This window comes from Charadrius vociferus, unplaced genomic scaffold (genome assembly GCF_000708025.1).
Source record: "Charadrius vociferus isolate BGI_N301 unplaced genomic scaffold, ASM70802v2 scaffold262, whole genome shotgun sequence".
In the NCBI taxonomy this organism is placed as follows: Eukaryota; Metazoa; Chordata; class Aves; order Charadriiformes; family Charadriidae; genus Charadrius; species Charadrius vociferus.
Window position 1 is genome coordinate 1,462,367 of NW_009647218.1, and position 26,575 is coordinate 1,488,941.

General features: G+C 37.0%; 1 protein-coding gene across 1 annotated transcript; it reads left to right on the top strand.

Annotated features, from left to right (window-relative positions):
• Nucleotides 1-967: 967 nt before the first annotated feature.
• On the top strand, nt 968-26,089 carry FAM126A (family with sequence similarity 126, member A). Its single transcript, XM_009879550.1, has 10 exons — nt 968-1,041; nt 1,964-2,065; nt 6,162-6,341; nt 9,291-9,371; nt 9,787-9,902; nt 10,248-10,343; nt 14,995-15,111; nt 15,856-15,943; nt 16,484-16,643; nt 25,395-26,089. The coding sequence occupies exons 1-10, from the start codon at nt 991-993 to the stop codon at nt 25,949-25,951; spliced, it is 1,548 nt and encodes a 515-aa protein (XP_009877852.1). The 5' UTR covers nt 968-990; the 3' UTR covers nt 25,952-26,089.
• Nucleotides 26,090-26,575: the final 486 nt, after the last annotated feature.

The window sequence follows — 26,575 nt, forward strand, 5'->3', positions numbered from 1 at the left end:
CATTGCAATAGGCTGTGCAGGGAGGGGGTGGATTCACCATCCCTGGAGGTGTTTGAAAAAAGGGTAGATGTGGTACTTGAGGACATGGTTTAGAAGTGGTTTTGTCAGGGTAGGTTAATGGTTGGACTTGATGATCTTAAAGGTCCTTTCCAACCTCAGCAATTCTATGATTCTATGATAGTGCTAGTGGAGGGAGGGGGGCGGAATCTCTGGCTGGTTACACTATTATTGTGTACTAAAATGATTCAAGAAGTTGCTGGACAGCCTGTTTAACTTTATTCCTCTTGTCGTTCATGTCGGTCATTTCCTCATAACCATGTCCTGTGCATTGAAAGATTTTGGTCACTTTCTCTTTAAGTAAAGCCACTCTGCATCTCATGTGTTCAGGTCTGAAGTACTGATGATCTGAGATTGTGCAGGATGTTGGACAGGGGAGTCCATCTTAGGCTACGTGCTGAGGCAGCAGGCTCATTGTCGTGCAGTTGCCACAGTGGGGGAGGGTTGAAAGGTTTTTCCATCAGTCTTTATTTCAGTGACCTTTTCCAAGTTAGGAATAGCAGTTGACTAGGAAAAGCTGAAACAGTCATTTCTCTTCAGTGAATCCATACAGTTTTCTCTCAAATTCTGTAATCTAAAAAATAAACTGAAATTGAGAAGGTAATATTTTCTGTTTTCAAAATGCCATTTCTGCAAATCTTTGACTTATTGAGCTTCCCACGCAATACATATTTGGAATTTATTAAACTGCTGTATGTGAAGACTCCCATGCTTAATGCTTCCAGCAGCTTGCTAAGTGAAGTAGAATAAAAGTTCAAAGTAATGTCAGCATGTGAAATGTTAACAAGTAAAAGCATGATAAGATTCTTCAAACTTTCACAGGGACTTAATTTTCATTTTCATTTTCATGGTGTTTAATTGTGTGACTACATAGTTTTCACAAACTGTTTGCTTATTCTTTCAGGCTGAAGGTTTCGGAACGGATGTTGGAAGATGTTAGCTGTGGATACCGGGGTTGTGGAGGAGTGGTTATCAGAGTTCAAGGTAATGTACTCTCAGATGTTTAGCCAGTCGTGTTTGAATTGCTGCTGGAGCAGTATGCAAGAGTGCTTGATTGCTGTAGAAAATGAAGAAAAATAGTAACCTTGCGTTTTGCTGAGATAATGTGATATATGCAAATGTCTGCCTGAAAGGATTTTTTTGATTGTCCTCTTTGGGAATTACATACTTCCTGGTAGAAAGCAGTGAAAATGTATATCACAGATGAATGGTCTTGTTGGTTTGAATATGGACTAGACTTGACTATAGGTTTTGCTCCTGGTCTGCTTGGGTACACTGGGAAAGTGTTTTCCTATCTGTATAATGGAGTATGATCTCCTTTGAAGGAATGCAGATAAGTACTGTAAAAGCTATGAATAATAAGTTTAAATATACAGCTTCCAAAGGGTTGTCAAAGAGGTTGGATTTTTACCCTCCTAAGTACTGGCAGAAAATCTGTTTTGTGTTAAAGAGCTGCTCACGTCAACTGGAATTTGTGTTCTTTCAGAGTAATACTATATCCTGTAATAATGTTCATGAGCTGTGTACAGTCAGCCTTGATAAAACTCCTTAACGTATGGATCTGCAAACTGCTAAGTTTTGCAGTACTGAAATTTCACAGTGAAATTTCATTGGGATTGCACATGGATTGTAGTCTTGGGGTTTTTTTTATCTATTTCCCATCCACTGTCATTATGTTCTGTATGAAACAGTCTGCAAAATAATAAAATGCAGTGTGTCTTCTGGCAGTTTTGTTGTCCTGAAAACATGGTGATTTCCATAGCAAGGATTTTTTTGTGAAACAGATTTTAGTCTACTATAAACTCTGGTAAGTGGTAACTTGTAATGGAAAATTGTTGTTGAAATAGCTGTTATATTATAATGACAAAAATTGCTTTTTCTAGTAGTTATAATATTTTTATTTCAGACACTGCCAGAAGCATCCATATCCAGCTATGCTACAAACTTGAAAGACAAGAGTGCTTTGATTTCGTCTCTTTACAAAGTAATTCAAGAGCCACAGAGTGAAGTGAGTATACTGGATCCCTCACATAAAATGGCTGACATAACACCAGCAGAATAAAATAAGACCTTGTGTGCTAGTTAATTGTGTTCTAACTATGTGAACTACAGAACCACATGAAGAGTCTCTGTCAAAATGTTTGTTCTTAGCAATGACATACTACCATGGAAACAATTCATAAGTTTTGTAACCTACTGATCATAGCTAAGCTTGTAGATCATACTTCTGGGCTTCAGGACCTGAGTATAGAATTGCAAAATATGTTAAGGGATTGAAAAGATGTTTGACAGAATTCTTTCTGTAATTGAGAATCACTTGAATGTAAATCTATAGCTATCAGAAGCTTGTCTATTAGAACCTAAGAGAACAAGGTTAGATAGGTTTGCAATTTTTTTAAGTTATTGCTTAGATTTTAGGTTTTTTGTTCTTGTTTTAAATACATACAATATAAATATACACCTTTCTACAGTGGATGTACCCTTGCTGCAATGATGGCAAAAAAAGAAAAAAGTTGGCAGGAAGGGGACAGGCTTGCTCTGTACCTGTGCTAGGTGTGGTTCCATACCCCATGACTGCACTTTGTTTTAAAGCATCCGTGTGAGTTCAGAACATACTGAGCTGGTTTTAGTTGTGTCTTGTTGTCTGAATTGTCTCACTTTCTACCATCCAGCAAACCTTTGTGTATTATTTCAAAATTGCACTAAGTCCTTAATTCCTCTTCTGAAAAGACCCAGTATATGGAACCTTTCCAAAGGAACCTTTCCAAAGTTTGAGATGATGCCAGTAGTGGTCATAGGATGAAATGCTTTCAGTATGTATGTTTTTAGAGAGAATACTGGTAGAGAAACTCCCAAGTTGTCCAGCAAAGAAGAAATATAATTTTACTTTGCTGCTCGGAAAGACATTCTGAGTCATTCCAACTTCTGAGTCAAGCCTGTCTGGTCTTCAGAATGTGTATCAACATGTAAATTAATCTGATGAGTCTCCCTGTTGATAGCCAAATTGATGCTTTCATATGTTCTTTGATTTCTTACTACTTCTAGCTAACACTAGGTCTCAGGGGCCTTAGCTGCAGGGTGGTCGAGGCCCTGCAAATTCTGCTTGAAAAGGTTGTTGAGATAGTTCTGGGGGCAGGGTATTGAAGATTTCCCTCTCAGTGAGACTTTGAATTGAATGCAAAAGGCAGTGCTGACATTGTGTTGCGCTGCCTTGGGAAAAAAGTGCTAAAATCTTTATTTTGACTGTTCTCCAAGCACCTGTCACTTTGTGGAAAGGGCTACTTGGACTTTTCTGCATTATGAAAATACTTATAAACTAGCAGTTAAAAAACAAGTAATTTCTTTCAACTGTTATTTGAGATTTGTTAGCTCCATTGTGTAATGACAACTTGCTTTACGGTGTAGGATATTTGCTGTCCTTTCTTATCTCATGTATATAATGCAAAGGGGAAAGATTAATGTGTGAACTCTACAAATACTGCTGAGATTAAAAACAAACAACCCCATCTGTATACCTTTGAATATATATACTTCTAATATAATAATTATCTGTACCTTAAAATTGTGGTTAATCTCATTTTGGGGGATGGATGTGTTCCTTTTTTTTAAGCATTTGAAAAGTAACCATGTGTATTTGTATCTGTGACAGCATCTTCCTGCTGGTTAATGTTTGCTTTTCACAAAGGTTTTTTTGGTTTGCTTTTAAAAAAAATTAATAATCAATTTGAGAAAAATGAACTACTTGTTTGCTATAGCAAATAAATTTCCAATTCATAGTAGCTGTGTTAGCAAAGACTTTGTTAGTTACTTTTGAGGTTCCTGGGCCACTGATAAGTGAAAAAATGTAATTCAATACAAGGAGTATCTTCAGGAGATGTGAAAATTTAAAGGACTCTTAGTTGACTCAAGAGTCCAAGAGTTATAAAAAAAAAAAAAAAGTTCTGAGGTATGTTTCTTCACAAATTCTCAAGATTTTTTCTGCTTTCTACTAAAACGCTATTGCTGTCCTTTTAGATAGTAGCCACGCAGGCATTTGCATTAGGAAATAGGAACTGTATGGAGTGTCTAACACATCGGGGTGCAGCTTAAAAGGAAGAAGGATGAAATTGCTTGTATGTTCTTCTGTTCCAGCATTAAAAATTGTTTCAGTCTAGATACCTTTTAGAACGGTTTTAGTGTAAAACAATATCTTGAAACAGCAACAATCATTAGTGCGTTTTGATATTAGTTGTAGCATGTGGTGGCATTTTGAGGAAGAAAATCTGGCTTTGTACTGATTACGCATTTAAATGTGCTGATATAAAGCTGTCTCAACTGAGATAACGATGTGAACATGGGTACCTGTTATAGCTATTTATGTGCCTTTTAAAGTTCAAGCACATCATTCTGAACTAATACTTCATTAAAGGAAGCATGCAAATTGTGTGAAGTATGTAAGCTGAAGATGGAAAACACTTGTGCTGGTAAAGTTTTCTAGAAGGATCTTTGATATTCTGCTTTTAAAACTGACTAGTTTAGCTGGGCGTGATTTTTTTGCCTTTGCTGCAAATTTTTCACAAATTATTTTTCCAAAGGGAAGTTGTATCTATCACAAGCTAAAAGTTTCTCTTATTTCGAATGGATCAGATTGTCCTAAATTGCTTCTTAAAAAGAACTAAAACCTTCTAAGATCCTTTGGGTTCAGAAGTCACTTTGGGAAGTAAGAAATGTTCACTCAACTTTCTAGTCAGGAGGAAAAACTTAGGAAAGCAATCAGACCTTTTTTCTAGCACGCTCTTTGGTGGTGGTGCCTTCTTTGCTGCAGTAAAGGGAGGAAAATACAGCAGAATGGGTTTCTTACCTTTTTGAAAGCTTGCTCCATTGAAAAGCTGAAGGTGACCTAGACAAATAGCAGAAGAACTGAGTGTTGTAGTTAGAATAAAATGGAAAACATGGTCTGCATGATGCTAGCAGTAAAGTATATATCTATATTCCAGTTTTTAAGGCTTTTCAGAAAGGGGTTGCGTAATACTTTGCTTTCTGAACTGAAGTGCGGTGTCAATTCTGATTATTATGGTATCTTTTCTCAGTGCAGTCTCTAAAATACTCCAAAATGCATGTCTGATTTGGATTCCATCATTTTCAGGTTGAGACTATCGGGAATTTTATGCAGCAATACATTTCAGTGAAGGTCTATTACTAGCCTGAACATTCCTGGTTTTGAAATTAATTTAGAGCCTGTTTCTGTGAGTCACGTAGATGAACTGTTAATATGTTAAATCTTGGAGGTAAGAAGCAAGGTAGCAAAACTAGTCCTTTAGGTGTGTTACATTTGAATCCTGTCTTTCAGAGATTTGCATTTGGAGGGTGTCACATTTTATGTGAAGCTTTTTTTTATATACTAGCTGGAGCTGATAAGATAAATTCTAAATAGCTGGAATATCAGATTTTGTCTTGTAAAGTTTGCTAATATAAATGCATCAACTGCCTAGATTCTTTTTCAGGGAGCAGCTTCTTAGATGATAGGGTCCTCCTATTTGTTATTACTCACAAATAAATGATTTAGAAGATTTAATTAAAAATCCCCCTTTCCCCTTGCCTTCCTCCCCCCCGGCCAGGCCAGAGAGAGCAGAACTTGTGAGGGAGCTTTCTCCTTTGCATAGTCTCCAAGCCTTTCACTAGGATTGCACAGCTTGGTCTGAGGATAGAGCTGGGAGCAAGTTCTGGCCTCCTGATCTCAAGGACACAGACCCTTTAGATGATGCAAGCCCACCTTCACAGGTACTTTCCCTGTGTATTAGAGACATTAGGACATTGTATGAAGTGTGGTGATAACAAGTATCTTCTGTTTATGCCTTTGAGTCTGGAGGAGGTGAACCAAATTAAGAGAAAGGAGCCACTGGAATTCTTCACACGGGATGGAAAGCTCTACTTTTATTGTCTGAAAGTATGTTAAATGAGATGAAAAGTGTGGAAGGCGACTTGGGCAGTTATTTCATTAGTCACTCCCTAATAGCTAAAATGTAACATTTATCAGTTTGCAGTTTTGTCCAAAGGATTGATCCATGCAAAGTTGTAGTTTCTTGTAATGTCTTATTCATTCACAACTGTAATCTATATTTCAGCTTCTGGAGCCAGTTTGCCATCAGCTCTTTGAATTCTATCGCAGTGGTGAGGAACAATTGCTACGATTTACGCTGCAGTTTCTACCAGAATTGATGTGGTGCTATCTTGCTGTCTCAGCCAGCAGAGATTTGCAGAGCAGTGGATGCATAGAAGCTCTTCTCCTAGGAGTTTATAATTTGGTTTGTATTCACATGTAATTATTCAGGTCTAAAAATACTAGTGTGCTTTTTGGGGATACTATAGAGTATTTTACTGGTAAATAATTAACAATTGGGTTTCAGAATTGAAACGGAGTGATTGAGATCTCAGTTTTGAGTCTTCAAATTGATGTCCTTGTCAGAAATCTGCAACAAGATGTTTTATTCTTTTATTTTGGTGAATGTTATCTCTGCTCTTTTTGTGGATCTGAGAAAGTGTTAATGCATGAGTGTCTGAAGGAGCCAAAGGAGTCATTTTAGTTTTTTTCTTACTTAATTCTTGGTATGGTGATTAGACTTACATTCTGCTTAAGAGCTTTTAGAGGCACTACATTTGACCCAGTTGCCCATATTTTCTGGGGTATTTTGTCTACCTTGCCTAGAAAACACAAAAAATCACATTCGACAAATTCTTAGTACTCGACTGCTGAACTGGTAGCTTAGCATTGAGAAATTAAATGTCTCCTTTCAGTTTGTAGTAACCTTGACATCTTTTTTGTATTTTGTAGGAAAATATACTCTTTGTTACTAAATTACTGCTTTGAAGAACAGAATTATAAAGGAACCTTTAAGAGTTATTAGAGTATAAGAGTACCTATTTTAGTTAGTCTTTCTATGGCCATTATAAAAAGTTTAGTGTTATGTCCACTGGGTTTTTCTTCAGTGTAGTTAACGTGTTCTGGAGGTTTTAGGAAGGCTTTTTGGCAAGTGAAACAGTGATGAATTTGTCTCCTCTTCCAATTCTGAAAATCTGGAGAAGGCAGCTCCCATCCTTCTTCTAAAAATAATCTCGAGTATCTTTACCACGCAAGTGAAGACATTTTTTCACCCAGGAGTCTAATTAAAAAGACCTGGGCCCTTATATTCAACTCTTCTTTAGGCAGAGTACAGGCTTCCTGTGCTTTCTGTGTGCTTAGTTGTATCTGAGAAGAAAAACATTCCTGGAAAGCATTTGGTATATCTTATACCTTAAGTCAATTCACTCCTTTATTTCCATGATGAAGTCATCTAAAATGATTGACAGATGCAGCTATAATCACTCGTCTTTCTCCTAGAAGATATTATGTTTACAGTTAAGCTTGAAACCACTCCAGTAACATCTTCTCTTAGCTATGAACAGTTTCTTCCTCGGTAACACAGCCTTCCATCACCAGCTGCTTGACATCATAAGAATTCTACAGCAATCTTCTGTAGGAAGCTGTAGATTAACCTGATTTTTGGAAACCTTTTTTATTTCCGTTCTGCTTTGAGACATAATGAATGCTTATGCTAAAGCAATGCCATAATACTGATGCTGACTTCTTCCCCTCTGTTGATGTTGTATGGAATTTGTAACTTAAACAATAAAGAAGGTGCTGTTCTTCAGTATACAAGGTTGAAAAGTAGTAGGCGACCTGCTTAGGTACTTATTTTCTCTTTAACCAGTTACTTTGGTTTCAAATGCAAGAGGAAAGATGTAGCCTAACACAAATAATAATCCTTCTGTGAATATGTACGGTGGCTTCTTGGAACTTGAAGGAATTAGCACGCTCAACAAAGTCCTGCAGTTTCTTACTGAAGGAAATGGAAAAATTAAGTATTGCTCAGGATAATTTTAAATTCACTACGTTGTCAGGGGTATGGAATTATTGTGGCTGAACCATGAGAATCATGAACTGGTTTGTTCTACTTTCAGCTTGGAGACATACAGTAGATGCAGTTGGTATTTTTGTCTTTTATGGCTGTAGGTATCATTTTTTTCTAATATGCTTCAGATCTTGAAATGCACTCCTGAAACTTAATTACAAATCTGATTAGAATGAAGAGTCAAAATATTGATATTTTTAGATTTTAAAAGTTTGGACGTAGCCAGTTTCTTTTCCATTCTCCTCACATGTATTGAGGAAATTGTTTCCCACGTGGATGCAGAAGCAGTATTGGAAATTAAAGTATCATTTGTTTATGTGGAGAGTGGAGGAGCTGTATAACTGTTCAGACAGAACAGCTCTGTATGCCTTTTTGAAACTTCTCAGTCTTCCTTTACCACTTCATAGTCTACTTTAAGACACGAGCTTTAATAATTGCTATGTGAAGTTAGTCCTTCTGCCTTCCAAGGCATGGGTGTTAGAGGAGCTTCACTGCCTCCTAATCTTTACCTTTGGATATATTAAATCCCCTACCAAAATTACAGGGGGAGGCAGTGGGGAGGGGGGGAGGAGAAGTTATTGTATGTGTGGTGGTGTTTATTGTTCAGGTTTGCTTTGGAACTTCTGAAGTTCTTTTATTTGAAGCACTTCAGTGCTCTTCTGTGATACTTAGGCACACCTTTTTTTGCCTTATCCATTAGTCTTCCATTAACTTACGGGAGTGAGAACTCTGCCAACGTACTATGGTGGTATCTTGCAGGAAAGTAGCTTCTCTAAAGCTTTGCATCCAACTCTATAAGTATGGTATTATCAAACTTGGGCTTTTGCAAATACTGTGATGTTTTTTACTATCAAACTATATGAGGCGGCAATCATTCCAGAGCTGTAATATTTCCAAAACAAATTACTTGTACAGTCATTACTTGATGGGTAAATAGTTTTCAGAACAGAATTATTAAGCATTAACCTTCACAATTAGCAAATAGTGTCTAATTAAAAAAGATAACACTGATTAAACATATTGAGATTTCCAGTTAGTGTTTTTTAAAGTGGAGTATGCATGCAAATGCATGTGCCCTTTGCTAAGTCATTTGAATAGTTTTCAGAAACAAAGCAAATGCACTGTGATAGAAAGCAAATACAGACATAATTTTTAGCTTGTAGGTTGGATTGTTATAGTATCCCTATCTGTCCCTATAATAATTTGTTGGCTTGCTTTATCCATTCAGCCCTATCCAGCATTTAACACTTTTGAATATCTGGTTTCTGTAGTAGTGTAACCATTGGTATCCTCTGTCTTTTTCAGGAGATAGTTGACAAAGAGGGGCATAGCAAAGTGCTGAGTTTCACAATTCCGTCCTTGTCCAAACCTTCGGTCTATCATGAAGTAAGTGATATGTACAACATAAAGTTGTTACAGATTGAGAAAGGCAGTGTGTTTTGGGGGCCTATTTGTTAAGAATAAAAGTGAAAAGTAGTTTTAGCGTGTTGCATGATGACATAGGAAAATATTTCTCGGTCTTCTGAGTGGTACTAACTGATCTCTGAGGCCTCATCAAGACTGAATAGTCATAACTCCAACTCAATGCACTAACTGTATCTTTTTTTATATATATTCTGAAGAGATATACCTTACCTGGTGTAAAATAACTTCTTAAATCTAAGACAGCTAAGCAGTTGGATAACCTTAAGGCTGTTAAAAATTTATGTACAAACACAGTGATGCTGATCATTATCTATTTTCACTTGCGTTGTAACAAGACTTCAGGTGGACATGTTTTGAGCGACCCTCTTTCCTTTAGCCTTCCAGCATTGGCTCCATGGCTCTCACTGAAGGAGCTTTATCGCAGCATGGTCTGTCCAGGGTTGTATACAGTGGACCTCATCCTCAGAGGGAGATGTTAACAGCACAGAACAGGTAAAATTGTATGATGGGATTTTGCTTCAGAATTACTAGTGAATCTTAACTTCCTATAATTTTTAATATAGTTGTAGACTGAAGATGGGTATGTGTATGCTGTGTTTTGTGGTGTTTGGGGTTTTTTGTTTTTAAACACATGTAAGTTGCAGGTGCAGAAAGACTAACAGCGCATATTATGACAGGAAGTGGGAAAGCTTACAGAACCAAATATTCAGTTGTCAATTTTATTGAAAACAAATACAAAAATCTGTTCAAATAACTCTTGCAAATTTCTGTGTGAACTTGTTTCCTTTTCAAAAATAAAATTGGTAAAGTAATTCTAATGTTTCTTGTAAATCCCAGGTTTGAAGTGCTGACTTTCCTCCTGCTCTGTTACAATGCTGCCTTAAGCTACATGCCTGCAATTTCTCTTCAGTCGTTGTGTCAGATTTGTTCAAGGTAATTTCTGTAGGTTGATTATACTTAAAATGGCATTTTGAACTTGAAATGCAATCAGTTTGAACTTTTTTTTTTAATAAAAAAGCTTCAGATTCCCAAAAGCTGCTTGTAAACTTGACTCTTTTTCATAGGTATTTACAGCTGCATTATTTGCTTTTGAAGTATCTCTTATGTAACTTTGAGTTGAGATCTCAAAATGGGGACACAATGACCTGGCTTATATGCAGTGCTGTTAAGTGGAAAAGTCAAATCAAGGGAACTGTTTGTTTTAATCAAAGTAGTTGTAGGTGTATTAACTAAATAAAATCAGAAATGTCTTCTAAAATCTTGGTAAATTTTGCCTTGCAAGCTTACTAAATATATTTGGATGCTGTGCAAGTTGAAAATTTACTGAAATTATAGTAGATCTTGAAACTAGAAATCCATCTATTCTTTCAGATACTTTGGGTATTTCTAAAATCTGCTGTTACTTAAAAAAATAAAACAAACAAAAGTACCCAGGAAAAAAACCCACCTTGGCTTTAATTTACAGTGTCTATTTTTAAGCCATTTCTTTTTTCAAAGAGGAAGAACAGGTAGTGAACATGTCTATCTCTAAATTTTTGAAAGTGGACTTTGAGTTAAGGAAAAAATTAGAATGCTCTTGTTAACCCAGGAATCCCAAGGGAGACCTAAAAGTCAACTACTGGAACTTTTAACCAGTCATAGTTCCCAGGTTCCTCACGCAAACAAAACATGGCAATGGATGCCTGTAAGATCCTCTCCTCTTCAGAGGAGGTGAGAGAGAGCATTGGAGCACTTGGCAATATTTATAAGAGTCTTTACAAGATATTTGTTAGATATGCAGGTCTGAATTTTAAGGTAGAGAATATAAAGAAGCTGAGGATTGTGGACATGAGGCTGATGTTGCTTATTCTGTTTGATTATGTTTTGATTGTATTTGGAATAAATAATTTTTAAAAGGCCTCTAAAAACCCCTGAGCAAATTACCAGCAGATGCAAGCAAGTCTTTCTACTTCAAAATGTTGAATGTTTGGATAGTGAATTATTTGATACTATACAATTCAACTTTCATCTTAGGTCTTCATTCCCTACTGGTTTTGGCATCCGTGTTTCTCTGCTTACTGAAAATCTTGCCCCGACAGCATTTTAGGGATTCAAGGGAATATGTGTCAGAAGACCCAGAATATCTTTCAGTATCCTGTTTGGATGTGGTGGTGACAAAATTCTCAGAAGAATCTATAGAATAACTCCTTTAATTGGTTTGCGCAGTGTTGAATTCAGGTTTCTTTTGGAAGATCTGTATGAAAGCAATCTACAATGAATGTGCTTTCTTCTAGTAAGTCTAATTCAATTTTTATGACTTCTCTAAAGAAGCAGAAGCTTCTAGTACTTCTTATTTACAAACATGAACTGTAAATGTGACAATTATAGCATGAAATATTTTGTGCTGATCTCAAGTGTTGCAAATTCAGATATTTTTTTTTTTGTATTTGGGCATCTTCAGTTACTAAGTCTCTTTTCACAAGAATATTATCTTACCCTGATGTAAAGCAAAGCAGTTCTGCTGATGTCATTCTACATTCCACCTTTTTAGACGTAGTAACTTGGATTAGAGTAGGGTTTTTTAAAACTAATCAATACTGGTATTAATAGAGTGTCTGCATTAAGGTCTTCTCTATGTAACTGTCGGTGTTAACTGATCGCATTCCTATTGTAAGGTCACAGTTTTCCCCCCAAAGTACTTACTGTATCCCTATACAATAGCATCTAGTAAATGCATAGATAAATACATTGGCCTAAAAATGACCCAGTTAAACAGTTTTTTTGTAAACTAACATTTTTGTTTAAGCTGGACTCTTACTTCCTGCTTACTTCCTGCCGTCTTCACCCCTCAGGCTTTACACAACACTGAAATGCTGATTATTTTAGTAGATTGTAAGTGTCATCTTGAGCCAAACCACTGGTAGAAATTATGGACTATCTGGAACTAAAGTGTTTCCCAAGTTGCATAATAATAGCCTTTTCTGGGGGATAAAGAGGAGAAAAATGGGATGGGATTTTTGTGGGGGAGTTATTAAACCTAGTTAATTTCGGTAACTGGCTCATGTGGTTTAGGACTAGGTAAGAGTCAGAAAAACAGTTTTTGTGCTTTAACTTTTACTATGTATGGACAAAAAGAAATATGAGACGATGAACTCATTTCATTCCAACATCTTAAGTATATTTAACAGAACAGCCAATTTGATTCACTTAACTGGAAATAAGATTTTTGTTTTAGCTGTGCATATACTTGCAGGTGAACTCTATGTGTTTTAAGATACAAATTTATTTGCATTCTGGTTTCTAAAAATTTAGAGTTTTAAGCCATTTGAATAATGAGACACGAATCATAGTGCAATCTGAAGTAATGTATTCCTAACAATAATCAGAGTTTAAAATCTGAATGAACAAGCAAGGAGTACTTATAGTCTGTGCTTCTGGCCAGCAACAATATCAAATTTAGGGAAAAACTTGCAGTTACTTACAAATTAACATGTTTGGGTACCCTTGAAAATCAAAATTCAAAACTAAGCAAAATATAATCCTTTTTTTAGAAATATGATTTTGAATTGTTGAATTCAGACATTTAAATCTTGGTTTAGGCCAGTCTGAGAAGTTTTAATTTAGGGTGGTAAATTTCAGTGAGAATTATAATTGAATACTGATGCTCAGAGCAGCAGTTGACCAATTCTATAAAGTGGCAGCGCAAGCCTAGGGTTTATGGAACTACCTTCAATAGCAGATGAGTGCATAGAGGGTAGGTATCCTATACCTGTAGGTATCTTGACCTCATGATGTTCAACAAAGCCAATTGCAAGGTCCTGCACCTGTGTTGGGGCAATCCCCGATACCAGTTCAGACTGAGGGATGACTGGATTGAGAGCAGCCCTGCGGGAAAGGGCTTGGGGATACAGTGCCATATGCACTTGCAGCCCAGAAAGCCAATCGTGTTCTACACTGCATAAAAAGAAGTGTGGCCAGCAGGTTGAGGGAGGTGTTTCTCGTCCTCTACTCAGCTCTTGTGAGACCCCACCTGGAGTACTGCATCCAGTTCTGGTGTTCCCAGTAAAAGAAAAAGGCATGGACCTCTTTTGTGGACCTCTGGGTCCAGAGTAGGGCCACAAAAATGATCAGAGGGCTGGAACACCTGTCCTATGTAGAAAGACTGAGAGCGTTGGGGTTGTTCAGCTTAGAGAACGAAAGACTCCAGGAAGACCTTGTTGCAGCCCTTCATCATAAGCAAGGGAGGCCTATGAAAAAGATGACAGTGGCTTTTTACCAAGACCTGTAGTGACAGGGTGAGGGGCAACAGTTTTAAACTGAAAGCGGGTAGATTTAGATTAGACATCAGGAAGAAATTCTTTACTCTACGGGTCGTGAGGCACTAGAACAGGTTGCCCAGGGAAGTTGTGCATGCCGCATCATTGGAAGTGTTCAAGGTCATGAGCAACCTCATCTAGTGGAAGGTGTCCCTGCCCATGGTATGGGGAATGGAAACAGATGATCTTTAAAGGCCCCTTCTGACCCAAACCATTCTATGATTCTTCCTTCATAAGCTTCTCAATGTTTTAGTTTCCTTGCAAGTTGTCACTAGTGTGGCTTCCTGTCTTTTCTGATGAAGTGTTTAAAGTGTTTTTGTTGTTGTTTGGAGATGCGGTGATATCAGCATGAAGAGTCAAAATTGGATCATACTAGGTGTAACGTGCATACCGGGAGAGTTGTTGAGCCGTAGAGATCTTGGGGGAGCCATCTGCTTTTTTGTTGTGGTTGTGCAGGTGTTGTGGGGTTTTTGGTTTTGTTTTTTTAAGTAGCCAAAGCAGAAGATGAGTTCTGAGATAGAGAAGGAGAAGGAAAAATGTGCAGTAGGTTAGTGCCATTTTCTGGAAAAAAATAGATTTAAGAAAAGTTTTACAGGCTGTCTGGTATTGAAGCTTTCCAAGACTAAATCTTCTAGTACATGCTTTGAAGAAGGAAATGCTTTGATTAATGTCATTTGTCATTGTTTGTGTCATTTCAGAAGGTCAGTAATAGCCAATGAATTGAATATTTAACTACCCAGTATCTTTGATTTCCAAAATGTTTTGAGTACGGAACCTGGTATGGAATTTAGTTCCAAACTAAATTCTAAAACTGACTTACTGCATTTTAGAATAGTATTTTATGAATGTGACACTTCTGGTCTCTTTGCTTGAAAATTTGTATGCAACTTCCATATTATATGCAGTGACACACTTCTGTCTGTAATATTAATAGTTGCAGTGCTGCTTTATTTCCTTAAATACTGTTAACTTATTTTTTTGTCTGCTCTGCAGCAAAGGCGTGGATTCAGAATGACTTTTACTGGCGGTTTTCTTTTGTGTTCCACTGTAGTATAAAAATGTAACACGAGTGTCTAGGGCGTCTGTATTTTGAAGGATTTGAACTCTGCCAGTAGAGGGCATACCCTTCTTCCATAATACGAAATAGTCCGCTTCAGCACAGAGTTGTTGGTAGATATCTTCCTGTGGGTCTATTGTAGTTAAAATGTATACTAAACACCTAGCTTTGTAGAGTTCTATACAAAGGTGTTCTACATGATTTTCTAACGACAAATGCATGGTTTCTTTAGAATTTGTGTCTGTGGATACCCTCGCCAACAAGTGAGAAAGTACAAGGGAGTCAACAGTAGGATTCCAGTTTCATCCGAATTCATGGTGCAAATGCTAACAGGGATTTATTATGCCTTGTAAGTTGTTTTTTTTTTTTTTTTGTATGCATACAAAGTAAAGAAATGTCAGTATAATTTGTACACTCATTTAGGCATGCTGCCTTGGAAATGTTTTATTTATGTCCTCAGGAAGAGAACATAGTTCTCCAACTAGTTAGCTGAAGTTATACTGGGGAAAGAGGGCTAGAACAGTACTTAATAAGTATAACTTCTGATGTGAAAAAATCTTAAAAAAAAAAAAAAAAACAACAAAAAAACCCAAAAAAACAAACCAACCACAAACCTTTTCCAACCATTGTCTGCTGTCCACATTTTTGCATGCTTAGTTTTGATATAGTTAAGGAAAAAAGGTCTTATTATTCTTTCTCTGAAATGTTGATGTCATTTACCCTTTGATAGTCATGTTAATGTGTGAAGCTCTTGTTAACTGAAATAATTAGAGACTAGTAACACAGGAATACTCAAAAGGTAGAGTAATATTAAAATAATCCTGCTTGAATTTCAGAGTATTTCATGATCAATAATTAATTATGTCATTTTTTTAAACTGCTCGGAGTGGCCAATGAAAATAAGACCTTTTCTCTATAGAAGCTACTTCAGAACAAATTCCCTAACTAGCTGGCTTACTGCTAATGAACACAAGTGGTTCAACTCCTCTAAACTGAGCTCTGAAGGAATACTAAATCTGTGAAGGTTATGTGACGAAGAAGGTTCATCTGTTGGTATAGATGCTTATTATTATGTATATATTTATCTTTGTAGTTATAATGGAGAATGGGATCTGGCTCGTAAAGCTATGGATGACATTTTGTATAGAGCACAGCTGGAACTGTATCCAGAACCTCTGCTGGTAGGTGTTATATTTCAGTATTAATTTTTTTTGAGTAGAATTTTTAGCCTAGGAAATCCTTCCTATGAATGTGCATGATGCAACATCACACCAGGAACCTAAATCCCATGAGGTCTATGTGGCTGTGCTGGTGTGAATAGCTCGATCTGCAAGTATACACACATGCACACAGGTATTTTCAGTATACTTAATTATTTTGTCATCTTCCCCAGTGAACAAACTGTTTTCAGTAGAATACTTCTTAGTCTTGAAAGCTTAGATGATAGTGCAGTAGCACTGTGAAGTTCGTGTTAAGTAATAGCCACATCTTTAAACTGGAAACTTTGTTTTAAAAAGTGGCAGGTATTGAGTGTAACTTATTTCCAAGAGGTAATTGCAACCAGCGTTCTTTGTAACCTGTGCAAAAAGCTAATGTGCTTTTTGACCTTAAACTAGAATTGTTTACAGTATTCTTGGAGTAATAAGAATCTCCTGACAGAATTTTTCTTCTAAAATTTGGATCTTCATGTTAAGAACTTAACTGCACCTTTTCTGTTCTAGGTTGCAAATGCAATAAAAGCTTCACTGCCTCAGGGTGCCATGAAATCTAGTAAAGAAGGTACAAGATGCATTCAGGTTGAAATTACACCTACTTCATCCAGAATATCAAGAAATGCTGTGACTAGCATGTCTATCCGAGGGCATAGATGGAAAAGGCATGGTAAGAAACACATTTTGCAATGAATTCTTAGCTTTTTACATGTATTTAAAATGATACTGAGAATTTTCTTATTGCACATCTTCATTGCTAGGAAGCAAGTAGCAGTTTGGAGAATCTTATTTTCTTAACTGGTGAATGGGAATCTTAATGCATTTCAGATGAAGTATATTCTTTATTTTCTAAATCACATTTTAAAAAAATCCACACAAGAAACCTTTTTGTTAAAGGGAGCTGTACAAAGTTACTGATTCTTTAAAGAGACCAATGTTCCTGTTTTCTTCTGAAAAGTAGCGTATAGTACCTGAAGCAAAGCAGATATTTAACAACTTTACCAAAGAACCTCATCTGTCTTAAATTGCTTAAATAAAAAATCAGATATAAAAGTAAAGGGATAAATTACTATGTTTTGGTGTCATGGTTTAGCCCTGGCCAGCAACTAAGCACCGCACAGCCACTTGTTCGCTTCCCTGCAGTGGGATGGGAAGAGAATCAGAGTAAAATCAAGAGCTCATGTGTTGAGATAAAGACAGTTTAATATGTAAAGCAAAACCTGTGCACACAAGCAAAGCAAAAACAAGGAATTCATTCATTGCTTCCCACGGGCAGGCAGGTGTTCAGCAATCTCCAGGAAAGCAGGGCTCCATTATGCGTAACAGTTACTTGGGAAGACAAATGCCATAACTTCGAACGTCTCCCCCTTCCTTCTTCTTCCCCCAGCTTTTATTGCTGAGCATGACATCACATGGTATGGGATATCCCTTTGGTCAGTTGGGGTCAGCTGTCCTGGCTGTGTCCCCTCCCAACTTCTTGTGCATTCCCAGCCTGCTCGCTGGTGGGGTGGTGTGAAAAGCAGAAAAGGCCTTGATGCTGTGTAAGCCTTGCTCAGCAATAAGAAAAACATCCCTCTATTATCAACACTGCTTTCAGCAAAAATCCAAAACATAGCCCCATACTAGCTACTATGAAGAAATTTAAATCTGTCCCAACCAAAACCAGCACATTTGGGCAACCTAATATAAGGGCTTCCACAAAGTAGAACACTGGTATGGGCCGAGAAGTAGAAAAATGGTGCTGAATGTACTGCACAAGGAGAAACCTATTCCAGTTCTTCTACCACCTTCAGATGAGGGAAGAGCCGCTGGACCAGCAATGAAAATTGACAATGACTTGTTCTGCTGGGTTTGTAATTCTGATGACAGGCTAAGTGAGTGAGTGTAGATAAGAATGCTCTTTTAATAAGTTCAATAAAGATTTTGAAGTGGTGTCATAAAAATTTCGGTATGATGTGCACTGTATGAGCTTTTGTAGTATATGGACAATTCGGATAGAAAAATATTGCCAAGTTACTTGTAAAGGACCAAGAGGTAATTCAGGTAAGTGTTGAGAAAATTTATTTATAAATATCCTGGTAGAAGATTACTTCAAAATAATGATAGAGCTTTCTTAGCAGTAATGATACACATTGGTGGTAGTAGTACCAATAGTAAGCTGCCATAGGGGATGAGGCGCAAAACCAGGTAAAATAACCAAATTTATTTTCAGTTTATTAAAAACTGGTTAAAACTGTCAGACAAAGCTGAGGAGCAAAACATTAGTGTCTTTAACTTGAGTGAGGTCCAGTAGCAAGTCATTACTGAAATCTCAAGACTGTTAAGGACCATTTTAATCTTTATTGTTTATTTTCCTTTATTTAGGCTTACAGTTGTTAAACAGGGATTATTGACCAGGTGCAAGAAAACTGTATGGATAGCTCAGCTTTTAAATGGACAAATGCTCTCTGAAGCTTGGCAATTTTGTCAGCTGTTATTTTTGAGTGGTTCTCATGCTTGTTCAAATGAGGTGGGGGAGGGCAACGCAAATCAAGGGTACTGAGTGTTAGATCATTCAGAGGAATTGAAGGTGTATTAAAGTAAACATTCCCTTTGTCTTTGCATTTGCAGAAAAAATAAAAGTGTTAAAGAGTCAGTATTGGAACCATCCTTATAAGAATGCAAATTTTTCAGCAAATACAGAAATCTAGAAGGTTTTACAGTTATTGCCTTTTTGCAGGGGGTAATGCTTGGTGAAGTTCAAGGAAAAATGGGTGGGACAAGTGTGCCCTGCAGCAAATAACAGTAAGGTGAAAGGGAAATGAGAATAATAATAGGACTCATAGAAATGGGGGGAAGGCTGTGATTTATGGGAGTCTCAAAGCAGAACAAGTTGAGAGAAACGGTGATAATTTAGTTAGTATGACCCAAGTGAGGCGTGTTTAGGGATGAGGGTTGAAACATTAAGGACTTTTACAAAAAAAACTCTTGCCAACATTTTGCTTGGGTTACTGGGAAAACTTTGGATTTGTCTCGATGGTACAGGATTTAATGAAGAGGAGGAATATCACTTGGTGTAGGGCAGGGGTGGAAGAGAACTTGTATAGCAGGTTGTGGGAGTAGTTGTAAATTTGAAGGCTATGTAAACATTAGGCTAGTTTAAAGGTCAAAACTGAGTCTATGGTATCTTTGACTGTCCAAGTGTTTTGTTTTATATGGTAAGTGTTCCATGCATATGCCACTTCAGCTAATCTCCTCAAAATTTTCATTATACAATACCAACAAAATCATTGATTGTGACTTGAAAAGCCTTTTTGAAGTTGGAGCGGATGGTCTCCTGATTTCAAAATTCCTAATAAAAAAAATTCAGTACCCTGCAAGTCCTGATGAAAGAAAGATATGGAATAGATCTTCAGGGTCAGCATGTAGAAAGAATAATGAGGCTTGTGCTTACAGATGCTTGTTTGAATTTAAATACTGGAATTGGTAGTAATCAGATGAGAAACCTTGTACCTCCTGATCATTACCTCCCTCCCACAGTGTAAGGGAAAAAAAGTGTATTCAGGGGTTTTATTTTTGTGCTTCAGTATAATAAAAATGAGTTGTACAAATGGATTAGGAAGCTAGAGGAGACAGCTGAGAGGTAGTTTGATCTTACATGTTATGTGAACCAGAAGACCTGATGAAGCGAAGTATCCCTTGGGGAAGCAAGGGGCAGCAATTTTCAATTACTAGCTATTTGTTTAAAGTGAATAAAATAAAAGAATTACAGCTGATCACATTTCCAGCTGAGAAGCACGGGCTTTATTTTTATCTTTAAAAAAAGTCAGTTTACTGTAAAAGTTTTCAGACATTAGATCTTACTAGCCTTTGCTAGAACTCTTGATTGAAGTCAGTTTTGAAAAAAGGGTCGACTTAGCATCACAATAAGATTAAATGTTCAACCTTGCAACTTGTTCATTAGAGCTGTTACTTAGAAGGACTTTTTTTAAAACCAAATGTATATTGGGAATTTGGACTTCTAAGGTAGGTAATTTAGAGGTACTAAAGGTGAACGTTTTGCAAAAGGTGATCCATTTGCAAAATGGATCCATCTAATCACAAATGGATAGTATTTATAGAGTCGGTTGATACTAGCCACCGCTTATCAACAAATTATTTAGTGCTATTGAATTGGATTGCCTATAAATCATAAAGCTTTAAAAAGAGGAGCATTAACTCCTCTGCAAGCATTTTTTGTAGTATTCATGTTTTAACAAGCCTTGAGTGTCATCTCCATTTCCCTTCGCAAATAGAGGAAACCCAGAAAAATCATGCAGTGTGTAAGGGATATAAACACCTAAATGAATGGTTATTTATGGAAGCTAGGAAAAAATCAAGCCCTAGCAATGCATTCCTTACTAATGTAAAATCTGCCAAACTACCTTATATAAGGGTTGCTCAGGAAAAACTCCTGTGTCTAGAGGTAATGTGTGTAAGAGAAATAATCAGATGTAACAGACTGAGAAGAGCTAAGCAGATGTTGGAAAGATACATAACACAAAAACAAAGACATCAACTAGAGAAGAAGGACAAGATGCTTTTTTTTTTCCCCATTGAAGAGATTGACTTTCATGTAGTACACAAGGTTTAGAAACATTAGTCTTTGAATCTCTGTGGAGACAGTTTTCTTACTTTTTTTGAAACAGTATTAGTTCCTGAAATAGTTATACTCTTAGGAATCTGGAATGAATGTTAATTTTAGGATACAAGCTTGATGATTTTGTGATAATTCAAAATGCTAACATTGTTGTACAGGAAATGCAGCTTAAGCTTGTGGTGGTTAAAATTGAATTACAATCCAAATGGGCAGTTTCCCTGTGCAATCTGAGGTAAATGATGCAGGCAATCATAATAATAAGGTAGACTATGATTGAAATCTCTTTTAAATTAATTCTTAGCAGCTAGTAATCATGAAATGCATTTATCAAGGTTGGTTGTACTCCTCAAAGCATTCAGAAATGTGACTCCAACTGCATTTTCTTTCAACTGCTATGGGCATATTTATATAAACTTTCAAACTGATGTAATTATTCAGTAACTATTTAGCAGTGTCCTTTGTTTTCTCTTTTGCTGCATTGCCTTATGCACTGGGTATTAATGTATCTTTCCCAAATGAGACCCCCCGAGAGTTGTCCAGCTTGAAGCAGTATTAACTTCGAAACCAAGCACTACAAAGCTCAAGGTTTGTTTTAGGTGTTCTTAAAAGTTTTAAAATAGGGAGGGGATGGTGTACTATGGAGGACATGGATTGTGTAGTCTTACCCTTGCCAGGAGACTAGATGCTATGATAGACAGTGTTAATAGGAATTGAGATACCCAGTAGCCCACTTTGTCATGAATTTCCTCCTGTAGTTCAATGTAAAACTCAGAGAAAGGTATATTCCCTTTCATTAGAAGTAGTTAATAGCACTTAACTAAAAGATTAGACATAATTATGCTGAGTAAAAGTTTTTTTGTTGTTTTTTTGGCCAGTTCATTGTGGTAATGGGTACTCAGCTGTGGGAATGCAGCAATGATGAGTGAAGTGCTGGTATCACAGTAGGATATTACATTTATAAATGCACACCACCAAACAATAATAAATATCACTGTTACACAAAATCTGTAGCAAGAACATTTTTTCCTCTGCTTTTCTGATTTCTGCTGTGCACTCTGAGTCTCCTTTCTTTGGAGCTGGATGCTGTTAATTGGTGCTTTTCTGCCCTTGGTGAGGAAGACTGACAGTAAGCTCTGTTCTGCCATCTCCTCTCTGGTGTCCTGGCTCTAAATGAAGTTTCTAGCAGAGTCGACTTGTGCATGTGGAGATCATTGGATCCTGGGAAGAAGTTCTGCTGAAATAAGGTGCCTGTAGGTGCCTGCGCTGACAGAGTAGCAGGAAGGAGTTTGTGCCTCTGCTACGCCGGTCTTCAAGTACCTCACCCTAGTAAAATTAGACCAATGAGGCCAATCAAAGCATAGATCTTCTCACTAACCTTTCTGCTCCTATGTTTTTAGAAAAAAGGCTATACTTGATGGAGGTGGTATTATTATTGTTATTATTTTTACTATTGCAGTTCACGGTTCTTGGTTGTTACCTTTGTTACTGATGATAGAAGACTTTTGCGGAGAGTGCTGTTAGGAGGAGTAACACTTAAAAACAGTTCTAACTTGAGTTTCCTGCCAGATATCAGGAAGTTACTGGCTAATGGCAGCAATTACTAATGCCATTGCCTTTGAATAGTACAACTTGTTAAATAGATGCTTTCATTAGTAGTTGCCTAGTTAGAAAGAATCATGATACTTGGCATTTGCAGGTGAAATGAGGGATAGCTCTTACATCAGGGGATGATGATGTCCATCCCTGCCAGAATAACCTTCTAGCTCTGAGACTTATTTCATTGTCGTGATAAGTGCAGAGAGCACAAATGCTAACAAAAAGCACAGTGCTGTAGCCTGCTTCACCTAGAAGTATGCTGTGCCCGCACAAGAGTCCTCAGTGCGGGGACAGGGGAAGAGGGGATTCCCTCCAGCTAAAAAGCATTAGAGCTGCCACTGTGACAAATCATCTTATAAATTCCTCTGGTTTTGGACTTGATAGTGTCAGTTAAATGTCCGTACTGCCAACTTCTGTCATGTGCGGTAGCAAACTGGCAATATAGTCTGGGCAGTCCTCAGGTCTGAAAGAACTGTTATGAATAAAACAGGGATTCAGTTGGGCTTTATTCCAAGCTATGCTTTTATTGCATTTTCAGTCTAGTCAAGTTTGTGGCCATAGTGTTTGCATATAGTATGCATATATAACATATAGAATATATAACTATACAGCATATAGTGTAGTTCTTGCTCTTCTTCACTTGTATTTCTGTGGTATGCATCCTCATGGAGAATGTGCCATGACTATCTGTAACTGATAGCTTCTCCAGGTCATCTAAATGCAGTTTTCTGGTTGTAGAGCTAGTGCTGATCAAGCAATTCTGAATACTTTTTAAAAGACCGTCAGATACTGAGAATACTTCAAACACTGTGGGTCTGACAGGTTGCTAGGGTTGTAACTTGTTACTTGCATACACATGGAATTTCTATAAAGATTCAACTCACATTTTTGTTTTCACTTTTTCTCCTCTCAAGAGTTCATCCTTCTCAAACCCGTCTTCCTCTAACGTAGACAGGCAACTTTTGAGTTGGGATTTGTTTTACCAGGACATTGTAGAACTATAGCATTCTTATCACTAAATATCATTATTAAATCTCTTGTGCTTAGGCACAACCATGGTTCTCACACTTTGAGTAGCAGTGGAGTTCTCTGTTTCTGTGGGGATTTTTGGCTGTGTCTGCAGACATCTTTGACTGTCTTGAAATAATTTTTTGGCCAGGCTAAGCACTTGTATATCTGCTGTTGATAATTTACCCAAATGAAAAAAAGTAATCTTAGAACCAAGCTGCATTGGGTTTTCCCTTAATTTCTGTGTTGTTTTTTTTTTTTTCCCCCACTGCTGCAGAAAGCTTAATCCCTGTTTTCTCAACTGTACTTAGTAACTGACTTGTGTGACACAAATAAGTTAGCAAATTAATTTAATTGTAAGCTCATATAAGAAGCTTAGAAAGGCTGAGGAGATCAATCAAAATTTATGTTATGTTGTTAGTAGGTAGCAAAAACTGCAGTAAAACTCCATAGGTTTTATTTGTATAGGTTGATTTTAGTAACGGGAGAATTTTCATACTTGTAAGTATCTTTCTGGTTGAAAATAATTTTTTGAAATGAAGAAAGAAAATGGAAGTCAAAGTGTGCTTGTGTTGACTTAGATGTTTCACTATTAGTTTTCAGGGTGACCACTGTGTGCGATATCATGACACTGTAGAATTTCTAGTCTTATATGATAACACATGAAGTTGATGTGCCATTTCATTGTAAAAATAAGTTTCACTTTAGCATAGTGATACAGAGAATATAGTCATAAAAGTGAATTATGGAGAGTTCTTTGGTTTCTGCTAGTCTCTGAATGTTTGTTTCATGATCCTCAGAAATTTCAATTTTGAAAGATTGAGCATGGGGCTTTCCAGTATGTGGGTGCAGACCAATAATTCGAAGACTGAAGCCTGCAATTTAGAAAAAAAGCAAAATTCCATACTCACTAATGTTGCTAATTAACAAGAAGTTAATATGTGAACATCTGCTTTAATTCATAATGCTTTAGTCATCTGTATCTATTGGCTTTTGTTTCATGTTTTGTTTCAGACATCTTTTGTTGTTTTTTTTTCTTATCCATCTTTAATTCTAGAACAACCAGAGAATGGTAATGATGCTACTGAATTGGGCAACTTTATCATACCTGAGATTAGTGTCACAAGTGTGGCTGGAGAGAGGACCGGGAATGGGGAAAAGAGCAGAGCGCTAGCAGAGAATGATGTTCAGCATTTACAGGGAGTACAGGAAACAGCTACAGATCCTAGAACTGACAGCAAAGGCATGCCAGAAATCAGGAGGCAAAAATCTGTAAGAAAAATGATGGAGGATGGAATAAACTCATCTGGCAGAGTGCAGTTTTAGCAGAGCACTTGTAGCTGCACTCTAAGGTACCAGTGTTGATTGAAAGGGTCACTGCTGCATGTTTGGAGAATTAAAGTATGCAGTTAATATATTTGCATGTGTAATAACACAAATGCATGTATTGCACACAGCTTCGTCTGTGCCACAGACAATGATGACGTACTTACAAGTAGATTTACTTAATCTGGAGGAAAATACACTGTGAGACTCAACATACCTTTGAGTTTATTAAGCATATTTATTTGGTTTACAAAATCCAGTGATCAATGGTATGAAGAATCCATCAAAATGGATATGAAAAGTATCTTGCTGTGTTCCTCAGATTTCCCAAATTCCACCTTTTCATGGTATACTGGAGATCTCATATTGTGCTTGAGTTTCCAACTCATACCACCAGACCTATGATGCAGAAGGTGACCTTTCAGTCCTAAAGCTTTCTTGGGTTGCTAAATATGGAGGTGCCATATTGGGTGTCCCGGGACATTGATCATTATAATTAACGAGCTTTGCAAAATCATGTATTGGAGCACTTGCTCAAAATAAGATTTAAACTTTTGTTCTGTGTGGTATCTTCTAATCTGTAAGTTTCTAATCTCCTGCATGAATTAACAAGACTGCATTATTTTTTTTTTCAAAATCACTACAAAATGAGATTGTGGGCATGCTTTTTGATCTCGTTAATGCAGCATTATTTGCTGTAACTCTATATGCTAATGAACTTAAATCCAAAATGTAATGGAATAGGTAAGTGTTTTGTCTTCTCTGTTCTGTTGCTGTATGGCTTCATGCTTGTAAATATCAAAATCTAGCAATATATAAAATCAATTAATGTGAGAAAGTCAATTGCTAATTCTTTCTTTTTCTACCATGCAGGTAATACTGATTTAGCAATCCAAGAAGAACTGATAGAAGTATCTGAAACTGATGAAGGGTTTTACTCTAGGGCTACTTCTAGTACCAGTCAGTCTGCCCTATCTAACAGCAGCAACACGAGCAGTAAGAACCTTTTAGGGAAGAGCCAACGAAGGTCTGGAGGAAGCAAAGCTGGAGGAAAAGAAAAAGAAGGAGAAACCTGCAGAGAACACTTGTCACGAAAACAAACTCAGAGAGCCATGAGTGAGAATCTAGAACTTGTGTCTCTGAAGAGACTGACACTGACAACTAGCCAGTCCCTGCCTAAACCTGGCAGCCATAGTCTGGCCAGAACGACCACTACTGTCTTTAGTAAATCCTTTGAACAGGTCAGTGGTGTCACAGTTCCAAATAATCGTGGTGGTGTATCTGGTACAGAGGCAAACAGATTTTCAGCTTGCAGTCTTCAGGAAGAAAAACTGATATATGGAACAGAAAGAACAGATCTCCCGGTTTTAAGCAAACAACCTAATCAGCAACGACCTCCTAGTATTAGCATAACTTTGTCAACAGATTGATGTTAAATTGGCAAGTATGCAAAATAAAACATTGAGGGTTTATGCTGATATTGGTACATTGGTACATTAAGCTCCTTAATGTGCTATACATTACTTTCTTAGACCTGCAGCCCATAAATTCCTATTTGGTTCACATTTGACAGTAATAGTGAATAGACAACAATTGTAATTATTTTGCATCAACTTCTAATAGCTTGAAAAGTTCCTCTTTGACTTACTGTATTTATACACCCGATTGCTTATGGCTTCATGTGAAGTTTACAGCTTCACCAATTTAACAAACATTGATTGGTTGTTTAGCCACCCACCAAGATATGTGGCTTTTTACAAATGCTTAGTATGGGAACAAACAGATCCTCTTTCCCAGATCCTGCTTTGTTACTACCACTTGGCATAGGCAAAACTGCAAGTACTTGTTTTATTTAATAGGAGTCTCACGGTATGGGCATGAAATATTGGAACAGCATTGTAAGATCATAAACATTCTCTTATGTTAGCCATGAGAAAGCTGTGCTTACGTGTAAGGTTAAAACTAGAAGCATCAGTTCAGTGTTTGTTATGGCGGGTTTTGTAACAGTAGTTAGTACACGTTGCAATGTTCATACTTCTTTATGCCTATACGAA

Excerpts from the sequence above, each read along its gene's own strand:
- FAM126A (XM_009879550.1), top strand. The coding sequence starts at position 991 with ATGTTAGCTGTGGATACCGGGGTTGTGGAGGAGTGGTTATCAGAGTTC. Across the intron at positions 2,066-6,161 it reads TTCAAGAGCCACAGAGTGAA|CTTCTGGAGCCAGTTTGCCA; the intron begins GTGAGTATACTG and ends TCTATATTTCAG. Across the intron at positions 9,372-9,786 it reads AACCTTCGGTCTATCATGAA|CCTTCCAGCATTGGCTCCAT; the intron begins GTAAGTGATATG and ends TCTTTCCTTTAG.